The sequence below is a fragment of the Dipodomys spectabilis genome, unplaced genomic scaffold, assembly GCF_019054845.1.
Source record: "Dipodomys spectabilis isolate Male_0828 unplaced genomic scaffold, ASM1905484v1 ptg000175l, whole genome shotgun sequence".
Taxonomy (NCBI): Eukaryota; Metazoa; Chordata; class Mammalia; order Rodentia; family Heteromyidae; genus Dipodomys; species Dipodomys spectabilis.
Window position 1 is genome coordinate 10,881,559 of NW_024870852.1, and position 16,219 is coordinate 10,897,777.

Sequence of the window (16,219 nt, forward strand, 5' to 3'; positions counted from 1 at the left end):
CCCTATCATGCTCACACTGAGTCCTTTGCAGGTTTTCAATCTTTTCATTCACCATGTTTACCAGTAGTGTTTGTAGAGCTTTTGGGGAACTCTCCTCTGGATTATTCATCATCTGTTCTGTCACCTGATTATTATGAGTGGGAGTTGAGATACCTGGACTTGCCATTTTTCTTGTGTTTTTCCAGCTTGTTCTGCCCATTTGATATGAAAGTAATACTAGTTTTGTGGTAGAACACTATTTTAAGGCAAGCATCAACTAAAGTCCTGTAGTTGCACAGTCAAAAGTCTGCTGATACAATCTAGTTCAACAGATACACTCTATTCAACATCAAACAATTATGTATTAATGGGCTACAAATAGCAAAGAGGAATTTGGAAAACCAGAAATTATTAGGTTTAGGGAGAAATGTGGGGAAAAATAGGATTAGAGGGATGTGGAAAGGTAAAAGGAGAGTGAAATTAACCAAGTCTTAATCTCAAAGAGGGAAATGGATTGGACAGAATGGTAGGAGAGAGAGAAGAGGAAAAAAAGAGACAAGAAAAAATGGAAGAACAAACATTTAAATTTAAAAAGTGAAACACTTAAAATTATGCAAGTTTAAAGAAGTAATATTGAGAGAAGAACAGGGGTAGGATGAGAGGAGAGGAAGGATAGAAAGGAAACATGAAAAACTAAAAAATAAAAATACTTAAAATATTATATAGGTATAAACAGACAACACTGCTATTAAGGAATTTAAGCCTAAGAGTTTTTGAATTGAGAAATAAATTTCTGAATTAAGTGTGTACACAATGGAGGATAAGGTCTGGCAATCGATGATGGGTATATCTGAGGATGAGCAGAACAGCAATTAAGTCATGCAAAAAAAGAATGAAAGAGAAGAAAAAGTAAAAAGAATGAGAAAGAAAGAAGGAAAGAAAGAAAGAGGACCAAAAGGTCAGTAGAGATTTTTTAAAAAAGCACCCACACACATATATACCTAAAATAAAAATTATAAGAGGAAGAAAAAAAAGATTAATAGAAAACAATTTAATTTAAAAAAAATTTTTAAAAGGTACAGAAAAAAAGTTCTTTGATTTTTTTTTTTTTTGGAGGGGGTGGATGGTAAGATCCTATATCTCCCTTGTGTCCGTAACCAATCTCTTGGTGGAGTCTCTGGTCTGCTTGTGGTGTTTGGTTTTCCTGTGGCTTGATTGGTTTCTTAAGTCAGTTTGTTTGAGTAGGCAGAAAAATGCTCTGCTTTACCCAGGATTTTGTGATCCTCTTCCCAGGCTAGTTCAGTGGGATGGAAATCTGCTTTGAGTATCACAAAAGAGGGAGATGGCTGTTTCCTCTAATTTGGAGATGAGGCTAGGTTCTGGGTAGAGTTGAGGCCTTTCAGCAAACAGAAACTTTTCCCTGAGGGGCTAGCTTCTGAGACACTCACAGAGCCCAGCCTGGAGCCATTCTCAGGGTTTATGTTTACTGAATTTCAATTGATTGTCAAGGCTGCTGTAAGGAGGGGCAGCCTCTGGCTCTGTTTACCCAGTGAAGAAAGCCACCCCTCCAGGGGCAGAGCTTTCTCTGCCTGGGTGGGGTGACTTTCCCCTGGGTGTAGCTGAGCCTGGCAGGTCAGGTCAGGTTCCGGTGACCTGCTAAAAGACTCTTTGGGGACTGGGAAGGTGGCTCAGTGGTAGAGCGCTTACCTTGCATGCATGAGGCCCTGGGTTCGATTCCTCAGCACCGCATAAGCAGAAAAAAAAAAGCCAGAAATGGCTCAAGTGGTAGAGCACTAGCCTTGAGCTGAAGAGCTGAGGGACAGTGCCCAGGCCCAGAGTTCAAGCCCATGACCGGACTCAAAAAAAGGAAAGACTTTTGTTTTCTTCCAACGCCTGAATTGGAACTAGCTGCTCAGCCAGGCCTTTGTCAGTATCAAAGATGGAGATCTCCGGTAGTGGGGGGAGGGATGGTTGGCCTTCCCTCCTCTGCTCCCTGAGAAGGAGTGAGGATGTCAGAGTTCTACACTCACGGGAGTGTTGGCTCCTGGGTCATCTCTGGTCTGTGATCTGCAGGATGAAGATATCTGCTCCTTGTCAGTTCTTGCTGGTGTTAAGTAGAATCCGCTCTGCGTCTGGCACCTTTGTCCCAGACTTTCTGTGTTGTAGGTATGGCAGTTATGGCCGCCGCAGCCACAGCCACAGCTGCTGGCAAGTTCTCAGATTTGTCTCCTTGTCTGGATTTTCCCTCTCTGGCCAAACTCTCTGTACTGTGATGTCACCTTGGTGTAATTCTCTGGCCTAGGACTGTTCACTGGAACACTAAAACTTCTTTCTATGTGAGAGCTTGTTTAGCCTCCAGCTTCTCCTCCGCCGTCTTCCAGGAACTCCTGTAACTTCCCTGGTCCCTTTGTCTCCAAAATCAACTCACAGAAGGAGGGAAGAGTAATAGCAACACAGAAGGAGTTCTCAGAGCCAGGCTGCAAAGCCACGTCCGATCCCGGGCTTCTGTGTGATCATTCCTGGAAGCAAGGCTGCCCTGTACGGTTGTGCAACTTGGGCACTGCGGAATTCCCAGTCCCACCTTGGAGTAATGAGGACACCCCAAGTTGTGCTGTGCTTACTTAGTCTCTGCAGCTGCTCAGGGCAGCTCGCATGGACAGTGAGGCCAATGATTAGATGTCTTTCCCAGACCGCTAAACTCTCCTTTCCTCACCGAGGGAGGAAATGCCAGATCTAGCTAAGTACCACATCATGGAGCCCAGAGTGTCTTCCAGGTACACTGCCCTTCATAGTTTACAAATCTCATCAACATCCAGGATCTCACCACCACCACTCCGCACACACACCAACCACAGAGTCCAAGAGGTTACATGAAACCCATTTTACAGAGGAAACTGAGGTCCAGAGGCATTCAGTGATCTGCCTGAGGTCACACAGGAAGCAGGAGGCAGAGCTGGAATTGGACCTCAGAACATTCCTTTATTCTTTGAGCCTGGAGCTGGAGCCTTGCTTGCCTATTTCTCCCTCCCGCCCCCCACCTGCATCCCCACCCCGAGGAGGAGGGAGGGTGTCTGGTGGGGGCAGGGTGCCCGGTGACCCTCCCCTCTGCCTGCAGCTCTGGTGCCTCTGGGCATCTTGGGAAGTATACAGTACACCTTTTCCAGCCTGCCACTGGTGACCGGGGAGTTCCTGGAGCTGGACCTCAACGTGAGTGTCTGCTGGGCTTGGCTGGGAAGTGTCTCCATCCTAGATGGAGGGACGGGACTTGGGGGGTGGGGGACAGGCAGCACTTACCTAATCTGCTCACTGGATAATGGGGTGAATTCCGCTGGCCTCCCCAGCAATCACGCGAGAGAGAAAGGTGGCTTCCTGAGGAAATGGAGACACTGAGGTTTCACCACTTACCCAGGGCCATATAGATAGTGAATGTGGAGCTGGGTGCTGAAGCCAGGCAATCCGGCTTTCTGCGGCTACATCTGCCCACCCCCCAGGCATGGGTCTGGGGGAGGAACAGCTGACCACCAGCCCCTGTGGTCTTCACCAAGCCCTGACAGACAGCCTTTGCTGCTTTCCATGCTTAAATGTCCACCATGGCCAAGTTCAAGTTCCCAATACCACATGGCTGAACATGAACAGGTAGAGAGGTGTGGAATGGGGGTGTTGGCTTCGAGCCTTGATCTTCAGATCTCAGCCTCCAGAGTAGCTGGAATTACAGTCGTAAGCCACCAGGACCTTGCTGTCCAATTAACTACCAAAAAGCCGGAAGTGGAACTATGGCTCAAGCAGTAAAGCTCTACCTTTGAGTCAACAAAGCTCAGGGACAGCACCCAGGCCCTGAGATCAAGCTCCAGTATCAGCACAGAAGGAAAGATCTCCATGTATGTGTGAACTTGTAACCCTAAGTGATTGTAGGGCAGGGACCACCAGAGGTCCCCTCAGCCCCAGCCAGAGAAGAGTTGGGGCCACAGCAACTGAGACCCCTGGGTCTTCTATACCAAGACCCCTGAGGTTGAGCCGGGCAGGAGGTCCAGAGGCCTGTGTGTGGCCCTCAGCTCTCCCCGTTCCTTCTTGCCCCCCTCCCCCACCCTCTCCACGGCTGCAGACTCTGGTAGGGGAGGCGGGAGGCGAACTCATTGACTACCCGCTGGGCCGGCCAGCTGTGTCCCACCGGACAATGATGCCAGAGCTGCCCCCGATGGGCGACAACACCAACTCCCAGCTGGCCATCTCTGCCAACTTCCTGGGCTCTGTGCTGACCATGCTGCAGAAACAGGGTGCCCTGGACATCGACATCAAGGATGGCATGGTGAGTCGGGGCCCCAGCAGGGCCAAGTGGGAAGGAGGTCCTGCAGCCGGCCAGCCCCTGTCATCTTCCTGGGCCATGGTCCCCGGGGGAACTGTGGACAGACAGCCACCGCTGCCTCGGCTCCAGTTCCTGGTGGGTACCTGAGACCTCACGCTTCCCAGAGCCGGTGCTTGGGGGGCTGGCATGGCTCACAGGTGGTACCACGGTCCCAGGGAGGAAACCGCTCTCTGTACATCTATCTAATTCCGTCTATTTCCGTGTTGGTGTATGTGTCTGTGAGTACTGAGGCGTAAACATAAAGGTCTTATGCTTCTTTTTCACCTAAGGCTGATGTTCTACCACCTGAGCCACGCCTCCACTCCAGGCGTAAGAATCTCTCAGATTTGCTTCCCTGGATGGCTTTGTACTTGGGTCCTCAGATCTCAGCTTACAAGTAGCTAGGATTAGTGGCCTGCGCCACTGGTGCCCAACCGCCCTTTTGTTTCATTTTTCAGTTAGGATTTCAGGCAGACTTTATCCCAGGTTGGCCTTGAACTGTGATCCTCCTACTTTAGCTTCCTGAGTAGCTAGAACCACAGTCATGTGCCAGCATGCTCAGCCCTACAATTTCAGAGTTTTTTTTTTGTTCTGTTTTGTTTTTTCTTTTTTGTCAGTCATGGGGATCTGGATGCTGTCCTTTAGCTCTTCAACTCAGCCCTCCACCACTTGAGCCACAGCATCATTTCCGGCTTTTTTCTGCTCATGTGGCGCTGAGGAATCGAACCCAGGGCCTCATGCATGCAAGGCAAGCGCTCTACCACTGAGCCACCTTCCCAGCTCCGATTTCAGTTTTTTTGAGACGTGGTATTTTGCTCCACTGATTTCACTTTCTCCTAAGAATGAAGTGTTCTTCAAAGTAAAATAGGACACACATTTCGCCAGTCTGATTCCACTGAGCCGACACTCTCTACTGAGCCCCGGCACACAGGGTTCCCCCTTGCAATTTAAAGTGTCCCTTTTGGTTATGAGGAAACAGAACCCACGGCTGGAGCCATCCCCAGAGATGTCGGGGTGGCAGGTGACAGCCTTGCTTTCCCCGACGACACTGGCCCACGGCTGCCCCTTCTGCCAGTGTGCTGTCTTCCCATCTGTTAGCATCTAAGCCCTTAAAAAAATGAGTGGATTCAAGCAGGGTTCAAATCCCACTTCTAGGCGGGTCACACCTGTAATCCTAGCTACTCAGGAGGCGGAGGCCTGAGGATCAAGGTGATGCAAATGGACTTGACTATGCTCATCTTCCTTTAGAAAAGAATGACTGTTTTAGAAAAGAAAGATTTGGGAGCTGGGAAGGTGGCTCAGTGGTAGAGCACTTGCCTTGCATGCATGAGGCCCTGGGTTTGATTCCTCAGCACCACATAAGCAAAAAGAGAAAGGCCGGAAATGGCACTATGGCCCAAGTGGTAGAGCACTAGCCTTGAGCTGAAGAGCTGAGGGACAGCGCCCAGGCCCAGAGTTCAGGCCCCACGACCAGACCCCCCTCCCCCAAAAAAAAAGAAAGAAAAGAAAGATTTGAGCACCTATGGCTGGCCCTGTCCACTTAGCCAGGAAACGGCCACGTGGCGCTGACAGTGGCTGCTGTTGGGAAACGGGGCTTCCCGAGGGCTGTTCCAGGAGGGGAGAGACTGTCTTAGCTGTGGGCTGTCTTAGCAAGCGTCAGCAAGTCCTGTCTGTCCCTGTCACCGGGATCTCACCTGACGCTGTGTCCTTGCCCCACAGTTTGAAGAGCTTCCTCCACTCACCACGTCCACGCTGGGGGCCCTCATTCCCAAGGTACGTAAGTAAACCTGAGGAGGTGGGGGGCTTGTGGTCAGCCATTTTCTCTTCATCTAACGGCCCCAGAAACCCCATGGGGTACGGTGACAAAGGCGAGGAGGCAGCCCCCACCCCATGAGGGTACACACAGTGGGGAGGGCCGAGGCACATATAACCTTGACTTCTGGCAGTGGGCCCACCTGCTCAGGTCTAATCCTGACCTGAATACTCCTCTGCTGTGGGACTTTTGAAAAATGTCTTAACATCTCTGAACCCTAGTCTCCTCATTTGTCAAAAAAAAACAAAAAACAAAAAACACTAACACCCTTCTACAGGTAGGTTTCCTCCCTGGGGAGAGGGACATGGCAGGTAAAGATGCCGCCCACAGGCCAGGCACACACAGGCGCAGGGGAGATCAGAGGTCTTTGGAGATGACAGGCGTGGCTCAGCATATCCCAGCCATATTGCCACAGTGGAATGAGTCCCATGCCTGAGCCTCAGTTCCCATCTGGAAAATGGGTACAAAGTGTTCACCCTGCAGGGCCGCTGTGGACCTGGAATCTGTAACCCAGGCCCAGAGCAGATGTCTGGCAAACGTTTATCACTGTTGTTGATGGTTACATTCACACACACACACACACACACACAGCACATATGCTCTTGTCCACGTAGTGGCAATATACAGTGAAGCCAAGGCCTTCACTGCAGGTTGGCTCCCTGCCCATTACCCTGCAACCGGCGGCGAAGCGCTGTGTGTGTAGGAGGTGCCACCTGGCAGGGTGAAGGACGCTGCAGTCCGCTCCCTCGCTTTCCTCACACCCTGTCTAGTTCAAGGAGCAGAAAAGGAGCCTCAGTGGGATGCGAGGTTTCCCTCCTCCCCTCCCCCCATGTCTGAGACCAAACTGGACTAGTGGTCACTATCGCCCCCATGTGGTTGAAACAAAAATGGCAGAAACGCCGGTCTCTGCAATCAGAAAGTAGCTGGGGGGGGGGGGGGGGGGGGGGGGAGGGTGGACCTCTTCCTCATTGGGTCATTTCCTATGCACAGGGCATTTTACAGCTTAGGATCTTCTAGAATCCTCTCTGGTTCTCACCTTCCTTTCATGGGGCCAGGAGGGACCAGAACGCCATTGAGAGATGAGGCCAGTCATGGGGCTGTCAGGCTGAACTGGAGAAAGGTGTTCTTCAGGCTCGGGCTGAGTGGAGGCTTGACTGACATGAGGTTGCTGTGGGACTTCTCTGGTCCCATGTGGGGACAGGGCAAGGTGTCCGGGTCAGGGAGGGGGGAACGTCTCTTCAAAGGCAGGAAAAGTGCTTGGTCCAGTTTGGGGAGTTGGGACACTTAGACCACTCCTGAGAAACATCTCAAAGATCCCCTATGAAAAGCTGATGCATCTAATCGTGTTTGTTGAAAGCCAATCTTTCAACTAAGGATGAATCTGGAGAATGATCAGATGGCTGTATTGACTAAATTGTCCAAGAGCTGGCCCAGGATTTCAGCTTGCATGTGTGCGAGAAAAAGAGTCTTCTTCTCAGGGGCCAGCCCACCCAAGCAGAAACACAGTTACAAAGCTTCTGTATAAAGAGCTTCTTTGGTTCCCTTTAAAACTAATTTCGTGGTTTTGTGCACCTGTGCTCATTTGATATATTTAAAAAGAGTATGTCTTAAAATTAATGCTTTTTGTAAGCCCGTTGTTCAGTACGTAGGGCACTCTGGTCATGTGGGAGACACTGACCCCTGAGCAAATCGCGTTGGGAGATCCCATGTACAGGAAGGGCTCAGGCTCCCCACCGTGGCTCCGGAGGGACCTGGTGAATGTGGTGACAGGGCGGCCTGGGCCATCTCTTCGCTTTTCACTGTGTGGTGTGCAAGGTGTGGACTTCCTTTTCCCATGTGTGGCTCAGCAAGCACAGCCCTCACTCCACATGACAGCACGAAGCAATGCTTTGGGATCTGAAGGTTCCCAGTGGCAGAGCCCCGGGCGCTGTGGTTGGAGGTTAGCTGCCTACTGCCCCTCCCAGGAACTGCCAACTGCGCAGAGCCCCGCCCACCGGCTGGTGCTGTCCACAGGTGTTCCAGCAATACCCCGAGTCCTGCCCGCTCACCATCAGGATCCAGGTACCCAAGCCACCGTCGGTGACACTGCAGAAGGACAAGGCACTAGTGCAGGTGTTTGCCACTTCTGAGGTCATAGTCTCCCAACCCAACGATGTGGAGACCACCATCTGCCTCCTCGATGTGGTAAGTGGATGCAGGTGTGCACGCGGTGGCCAGGCCAGACCCCCAGACCCCTCCACAGATTCCCTGTCTCCCAGCCTGCTTTTGTTTTCTTCTCTACTATGTGGGGTGGCAGCAGGGCAGTCATGAGATGGGGTATAAAGGCCCCCCCCCCCGCCCCGTTAGCTGTTTTCAGTTCTAGGCTGTGTCTTCGGTGCTGTCAGAGCGGATCGTGGTCGTGTGTTCATTTGTTGGGAGGTGTTTAGTGGGCACTTCCTGTGTGAGAAGCTGAGGAACAAGGAATACCAGTGCATGGTGCTTGCTCTTCTCCCTGGTACCTAGCAGGGGACCTGCATGCCAGTTCCAACAGAAGAACACTATTTCTTTATGTTCTTCATGAACACATAGGGACTGCAGGTAGCTATGGGGTCGTAACTTTCCATTACACTCTAAGGGCAGAGCCCTGCCTTCTTGGGCCCAAGGTTGGGCCCCATTCAGCTGCAAAGAAGCCTCTAGTCTCCTTGTTTTCTCTGCTCCTTCTAAAGTCACCCCTTTCTTGCCTCAGGATCTTTGTACATGCTTCCAGCCCCACCCCCCCACCCCCAACTGCCTGGGTTACATTCTCATCCACTTTTTCATCTGACAAATGCAACACTCAGCCTTCAGTCCTCCATTCAAACACCAAATCTCAAAGACCATTTCCCACAGCATCTTGAGTCCCTGCCACCGACACCGGGGGCCCTTGGTCTTTTCCATGGTGATAATTACTGTTGTCATCACTAACAATGGCACCTGAATTTGTTGGGAGTATACTTTTATTTTCACAAAGCCAACTTTTTATTTTATTTCATCCGATTTCTTAGGTGAGGCTCGAGGGAACAAAAAAGGGATTTTTTTTTTCCCTTACAACAAAGCCTCTGCTTAAAGAGAAGGATGCATCTGGGCCTTTTAGACCCTCCCTTAGTGTGTGTGTGGGGGGGGAGGCAGTTATGATTGGCAGTAGTGTTGCCCAATCCCAACTGCAGAGGCTCATCTCAAGCAAAGTTCATAGGTTGCGAGCCACCCTCCCCTCTCTGAGGGACTTGGTCTGTGTTCCCGGGGGCCAGTGGCATTTGTGTCTGAGAAATGTTCACTCATCCTTACCGTTATCTACTTGCAAGTTAATGACAGCCACGTCTTTCTCCTCTGGAGGGGAACCTATCTGCTGAAGGGGTCTCACATTCATCAGAGAAACAGGGAACGAACAGAACCCTGCCCTGTTCAGGGTTACTGGTATGATGGCGTGATGTCTTGCTCCCTTCCTTTCCCCCCAGAATACAGACCTTTTGGCTTCATTTTCTGTGGAAGGGGACAAGCTCAAGATCGATGCCAAGCTGGACAAGTGAGTGAGCTTCCTGCCCTGGGCTCCTGCTCCTCAGAAAGGCTCCCATGGCCCTGCTCCTGTGGTCGGTGCTGGCTCCCAGAGAGTCACCGAGGACAGACTGGGCCCAGGGCTCCTGTGGCCATCGTAGGGGGTAAACAAGAGGCTGCAAAGGTGAACAAGGCAGGGACTCACCATGCCGGGAAACTATGAACCAATGGGGACACCCAAGTTCATTGAGAAGCGGGCACTGAGACACACAGCTGCTCCGTGCCCTTTACCCCTGCATCGGGTCCTCACCAAGGGGCCCGAGAACCAGGGATAGGTGCATTTCCTTCCTTGAGGTCACACAGCAAACAGAACGGCTGGCAGGCATGTGTGGCCTGCCGCAGGCACTGGCTTTATTGCTCAGCACTAGGAAGTCAGGCCCTTGATGTGAACCACTGATGCTGGCCAATGACTTCCCTTCTAAGCTTCAGTTTTCCTGCCCAAAAATGGGGGCAAAAGCCCAACTTCATAAGATCCATTAAAAACAAGCCAAGTATAGTGACACACACCTGAAATCCGAGCACTTGGGAGGCTGAGGCAGGGGGATTGGGAGTTTGAGGCCTGCCTGGTAGTAAGACCCTGTCTCAACAAACAGACCAAGAACTGTTAACTACTGGATGCCTTCTTTGTGGAAGACACTAAGCTAAGAGGCAGCTTCACTTAATTCTTGACATCAGCTACAAAAATAGCTCCATCTTTAGTCCTACTTCAAGATTAATGGGATCCCACAGGAAACTTTCAGCATGTGCTTAGATCATTGTAAAAAAAATTTTTCCTTTTGAATTCAGGGCCTTGTGCTTTCTGGGCAGTTAGACAATCCTCCAACCCTTTTTACTTTAGCTATTTTTTGAGAATAGGGTCTTCTGTTATCCCTGGGCTGGCTTGGACTGTGATCCTATTTACAGTCCCTGCTTCATTGAAATGGCAAGGGTATGCCACTGCAGCTAGCTTTTTATTGGTTGAGATGGAGTCTCCATAAGTTTGTTTGTTTATTTATTTGCTTAGGCTCACCTTGAACCATGATCTTTCTGATCCATGCCTTCTAAGTAGATGAGATTTCCAGTTGTGAGCCACTGTGCCCAACTAAGTTTTTCTTTTAACAACGAATATTTTGAAGCCCCAAAACAGGGAATGCTGATCAGATGGTGCCTGTCAAGCCAGCCAGCTTCTATGCAGAAGTGGTCAGCTGAGGCGTGGATGAGGAAAAGGGGCCACTGAGGGAAAGAGGGGGGCTCCAGCAGGGAGAGAGTGTGGCCAAACTTTGCAGAGAGGGAAAGGAGTTGGGAGGTGTAGAGGGAGAGGGATGGACAGGGGGTAGGTGTGGAGGTCAGGAAGGAAGTGGAGGGTCTCCCATGAGTAGGCTCCTGGGGTCTCGCTGGATGCTGACCCCCTCCTTTGGAACCACCATCAGTGATTTCTACCCATAGATTAGTCTGGTCTGGTCTCCCAGGTAGAGGTAGGGTGAGGTGAGACCTCCCACCCAGGCCTCCCTCCTCAGATTAGTGCAGCAGGACAGAGAATGCAGTCCCAGGTTGTGAGTCCTGAGTCCCCACCTGCCTTCAACTCTGTGGCTGGGCCACTTATCTCAAAGCCTCAGGGTGTCTGATCCTGAGGTGCTGGGAAGACTCAGTGAGGCAGTATTGATTGCTGTCCATGCAGGGCGCCAATTGCTCATGGTTCCAAGGACTTTGTGAACGCTTCATTTAGTCCCAGAAGCCACCCACCCTGCAGATGAGGACACCGAGGCCTGCAGAGAAAAGCAGCTTAGCTAGGGTCAAAGCTAGGTGGCAAAGCTACAGTTGAAGGCGTATGCAGGGTGTGTAAAAAACTCTTGGCACGGCGTGTGCATGGCGTGCCTCTGAACCACAGTCAGTGCTCAGCTGGGGAAAACCAGCCTCGTTTTTATGAACTCCCAGGACAAGAGCCTCCTGAGGGTGTGTGTCCGTGGAGGGTTTCAGATGGCTGGTTCAAACGCAAGCGCCCTCTGACTCCCAGGTAGTTGTTGCTTCTAATGGACTGCCAATCTTTACCCACAGGGCAGAACTCAACCTCAAAACCTCAAATGTGGGCAACTTCGATGTAAGTACCTGCTCAGGGCCAGCCCCTTGGGCATGGTGCCCAGTGTCCTGTGGGGTTAGCTGGGCCCAGCAAGGTTGCAAATTCCAAGCAGTGGGCATGACTGTTGCCAGGTGTGGTTTTATGAGGGCAGATGGAGAAACTGAGGCTGCATGGCCCCAAGCCAAGGCCGGTTCTCTTTCTTCCTCTGCAGGTGTCCATCATGGAGAGACTAGTTGGCAAGATTTTTGACCTGGCCTTTATGCCTGCGATGAATGGTGAGAGTGGGTACCTGCACCTCTCTGGGGACCTGTGGCTGGGGCTTCTGTAACTACTGGTTTGTTGGGAATGGGGGGGGGGGCGGTTGGCGCGTACATGACTGTATGATGTCGGTAGCAATCTGAAAACTTCAGCCAATGTTATCAATTTTACTGGGGCTGGAACTCGAGCCTCATGCTCGCCCAACTTTCTTGATCATTGCTCTGCTCTACCACTTGAGCCATGCCTCCAGCCTGGATTTTTGCTGGTAAATTAGGGAATGGAGACTTGTGGACTTTCTGCCCAGGCTAACATGGAACTCTAATCCCCCAGGTCTTAGCTTCCTGAGTAGCTAGGATTATAGACATGACCACCAGAGCCTGGCTAATGTTTATTGATTTAAGTCACTACACTCACACATGTGCTCTGTGTTTAAAAGGAATGAATTCATTAAGCCAGATTGACTGGCTTATTCCTCTAACCCTAGCTACCCAGGAGTCTGAGATCTAAGGACTGTGGTTTGAAGACAACCTGGTAGATAAGCCAGGGGGATTTTCATCTCCATTTAACCAGTAAAAAAGCTGGAAGTAAAGCTATGGATCAAGTGGTTCAAGTAGTAGAGCACCAGCCTTGACTGAAAAAGCTAAGGGAGAGTGTTCTAGCCCTGAGTTCAGTCCCAGTACCAGCACTAGAAAGTTTTGTTTTAGTTAAGTTTTTTTTTTAAGGCCGGGTGCTAGTAGCACATACCTGTAATCCTAGCTACTCAGGAGGCTGAAATCTGAGGACTGTGGCTCAAAGCTAGCCCAGGCAGGAAAGTCTCTGAGACTTTAACCTCCACCAAACAGGAAGTGGAGCTGAGGCTCAAAGTGGTAGAGGGCTAGCCACTATACTAGCATTCAAACCTTTATCGTTTGTTTCGTCGTCTGGGGACTTGAACTTAGCCTGAGTGCTGTGCCAGAGCTTTTGTGCTCAAGGCTGGTGCTCTGTCACTGGAGCCACAGCTCTGCTTCCTGCTTTTTGTGGTTCATTGTTCTCAGTCAGAGGTCAGCTGGCTTACTTCCTGAATGGGACTGACTAGGCCTTTGTTCTCCCAATGCTTTCTGGCAGCTACTTGTGGACTGTGGGTTATCAGGAGGGTGAAGCCCCTCTGAGTCCCAGGATCTCAGCCCCACCTCCCTCCCTACCCCTGCTTCAGGGAGGAGAGGGCAAGGAAGCTTGGTATGGTCCCACTGACATCATTGTTTATGCCAATCAAACCCCTTTGGCAACCTTGATGTCAAACCAGCTCTTATTGTGGGACCCATTGCCAGGGAAGCAGGGACTCCATGGGAAAAAGAGCTGGTGGCAAGGCCTGTGCCCATCTCTGAGAGGCTAGGCTGGCCTGGAAGGCAAGCCCTGGAAAGCCTGACCAGGCCTGGACACTCATTGTTAGTGGACACTTGAGGCAAGTGATAACCATCTCCCAGAAATGCAACTTCTCACTTGCAACTGTGAGAGTGTGGACGAGAGCCATGATTCCCAAGGTGGGGTACCTAAAACAGTAATTGCACCAAATGCCCTGAGAAAGGGGTTCCATGGCCAAACAAGATTGAGAAATGCTCATTAGATTCACAAGGTCCTTGGCTCTTGGCAAAGTCTTGCTTGGGTCAAGAAGTCTGTTTCGGTGGGTGCCGGTAGCTCACACCTGTAATCCTAGCTACTCAGGAGACTGAGATCTGAGGATCGCAGTTCAAAGCCAGCCTGGGCAGGAAAGTCCATGAGACTCATCTCCAATAAATCACCAGAAAACCAGAAGTGGCGCTGTGGCTCAAGTGGTAGAGCACAAGCCTTGAGCTGAAGAGCTGAGGGACAGCGCCCAGGCCCAGAGTTCAAGCCCCATGCCTGACAAAAACAAAACAAAAATGAAGTCTGTTTATATCCTCAGTCTTCACCCCCTCATCCATTTTCCTTCCCCCTTCCTCTTCTCCTCCCGAATTTCTAGAACTTGAGCCAGCCAGTGGCTCAAGAGCAGACAGCCAACCCCGGGGCTCTCATGCCTCAGGCCACGTGTGCAGCAACTTCCCTTCACTCAGCACATGTCCTCACTCTTCTCTGTGCTGGGCCGAGGGCTCCAGGAAGCCAGGGATTCAGGGAACAGAGAGAGGCTAGGGGCAACAGCCCAGTCACAGAGGTTAGTGCTTTGTTGTCTCTTTCCCAGGAGAAGGTCAGGGCTGGGAGGGGACACAGCTAAGCTGCCCAGGGTCAGAAGCCCCACAGAGCACAGGACAAGGCACAGGGCCTTGGTGAAGGCTTGGAATTCATCAGAGCGGCCACGGTGATGACTGTTAATCAGGGTGCTCCCGGCAGGAGATCCTGCTGTGACAAAGGCTCAGAGGCTGAGGAGAAATCGCGACATCTCTTGGCCAAACTGACCATACCTGACATTTTTTTTTCTTTTCAGCTGTGCTGGGTTCTGGGGTCCCTCTCCCCAAAATCCTCAACATTGACTTCAGCAATGCTGATATCGACGTATTGGAGGTAAGGGAAGGTCTAGAGCTGGCTCTGAATCCACTCTCTCCCCTTTGCCCTCAACTTTGGCTACTATAAAAGGTCAGACCTGCCTGGTCCTGGTGGCTCATGCCTGTCATCCTAGCTACTCAGAAGGCTGAGATCTGAGGATCATGGTTCAAATCCAACCCAGGGGGAAAGTCTTTGAGACTCTTCTCTCCAATTAACCACCAGTAAACGAAGTGGTACTGTGGCTCAAAGTGGTAGAGCACTAGCCTTGATTGTAAAAACTCACAGTGCCCAGGCCCTGAGTTCAAGCCCCATGACTGACAAAAAAAAAAAAAAAAATGAGCAGGGGGGGAAGTTAAAAAATGTTAGGCAGGGGGCTGGGAAGGTAGCTCAGTGGTAGAGCGCCTGCCTTGCATGCATGAGGCCCTGGGTTCGACTCCTCAGCACCACATAAGCAAAAAGAAAAAAGCTGGAAAGTGGTGCTGTGGCTCAAGTGGTAGAGTGCTAGCCTTGAGCTGAAGAGCTGACTGACAGCGCCCAGGCCCAGAGTTCAGGCCCCACGATGGGACCCCCCCCCAAAAAAAAAAAAGTTAGGCAGCTTGCCCAGGGCCACCGGGCTGGCAACGAGCAGAGGCAGGATTTGGACACGGCAATGTGCTCCAAGCCCTCATTCTATACCCCTGCGTTCTCTTGACCACCTGCCACCTGACATCTAGACCAAAGCCATGTTTAAAGATAAAAGCCGGTGTTGGTGGTTCATGCCTGTAATTCTAGCTACTCAGGAGGCTGAAATCTGAGGATAGCAGTTCAAAGCCACCCTGGCAGAAAGGTCCGTGAGACTCATCTCCAATAAATAACCAGAAAACTGGAAGTGGCGCTGTGGCTCAAGTGGTAGAGGGCTCGCCTTGAGCTGAAAAGCTGAGGGACAGTGCCCAGGCCCAGAGTTTGAGCCTCACAACCAACAAAAAAAAAAAGGAAAGAAAAAGAAAATTCTAGAAAGACTGGTGCGTGCAGAAGATACTGTGGCTCAAAGTGGTAGAGTGCTAGCCTTATAAAAAGAGCCAGTCATAGCACTTAGCCATGGGGCTGCATCAAGGATAACGTTTCTCTAGATACAAAGTGCTTGCACAGGTCCTGGAACATGGTAGGCATTCTGGAATCCTCCACCATTACCAGTGTCACCATGATCAAACACACTGCCAGGAACATCTTGGTGCCCCAAACTGCCTCTGAGTCCAGAGTTAACTTCCTTGGAACACTCCAGAAATGAAATGGAGGGAACTTGTGCAAATTAAACTCAGTGCCCAATGACGAGGCTGTCTCGGTGGCTTGGGGCTCGGCTTCTTGCTCAGGCACTACACCTGGACCCCTGCCCGGGAACCTTCCTGTCCCCCACCCCCACCTCATCACAGGAGCAGCCAAAGGAGGTGGGCAGTGAGGGCCGGGGCCTGAGCCCCTGCAGGACCTTCATCTCCTCACGTGACACTGGGGGACAAGGGAGACATGAAATGGCGCACATTTCATTGCCTGCTGGCGACACTCCTTTAAACAACAGGATTGGGAAATCAGAACCAGCCTGGCATACAACAAAGGCAGGGGTGTGTCTGGCCCAGGCTGTAGCCACAGCCCCCTGCTCACCTGGTTCTCTGTTCTTACCCTTCCAGGACCTTCTGGTGCTGAGCACTTGAGTGACAGAAACAGTCGCTGT

At 51.1% G+C, this 16,219-nt stretch overlaps 1 protein-coding gene across 1 annotated transcript in view; it reads left to right on the forward strand.

The window, feature by feature from the left end:
- Bpifb4 (BPI fold containing family B member 4) overlaps window positions 1-16,219 on the forward strand; it is a 30,031-nt gene extending 13,812 nt beyond the window's left edge. The window contains exons 8-16 of the mRNA XM_042694645.1: window positions 3,095-3,186; window positions 4,082-4,285; window positions 6,041-6,094; window positions 8,148-8,318; window positions 9,608-9,675; window positions 11,739-11,781; window positions 11,972-12,035; window positions 14,456-14,532; window positions 16,176-16,219. Coding sequence (XP_042550579.1) covers window positions 3,095-3,186; window positions 4,082-4,285; window positions 6,041-6,094; window positions 8,148-8,318; window positions 9,608-9,675; window positions 11,739-11,781; window positions 11,972-12,035; window positions 14,456-14,532; window positions 16,176-16,199 — 797 coding nt within the window. The 3' untranslated portion in view covers window positions 16,200-16,219. The remainder of the gene's footprint in view (window positions 1-3,094; window positions 3,187-4,081; window positions 4,286-6,040; window positions 6,095-8,147; window positions 8,319-9,607; window positions 9,676-11,738; window positions 11,782-11,971; window positions 12,036-14,455; window positions 14,533-16,175) is intronic.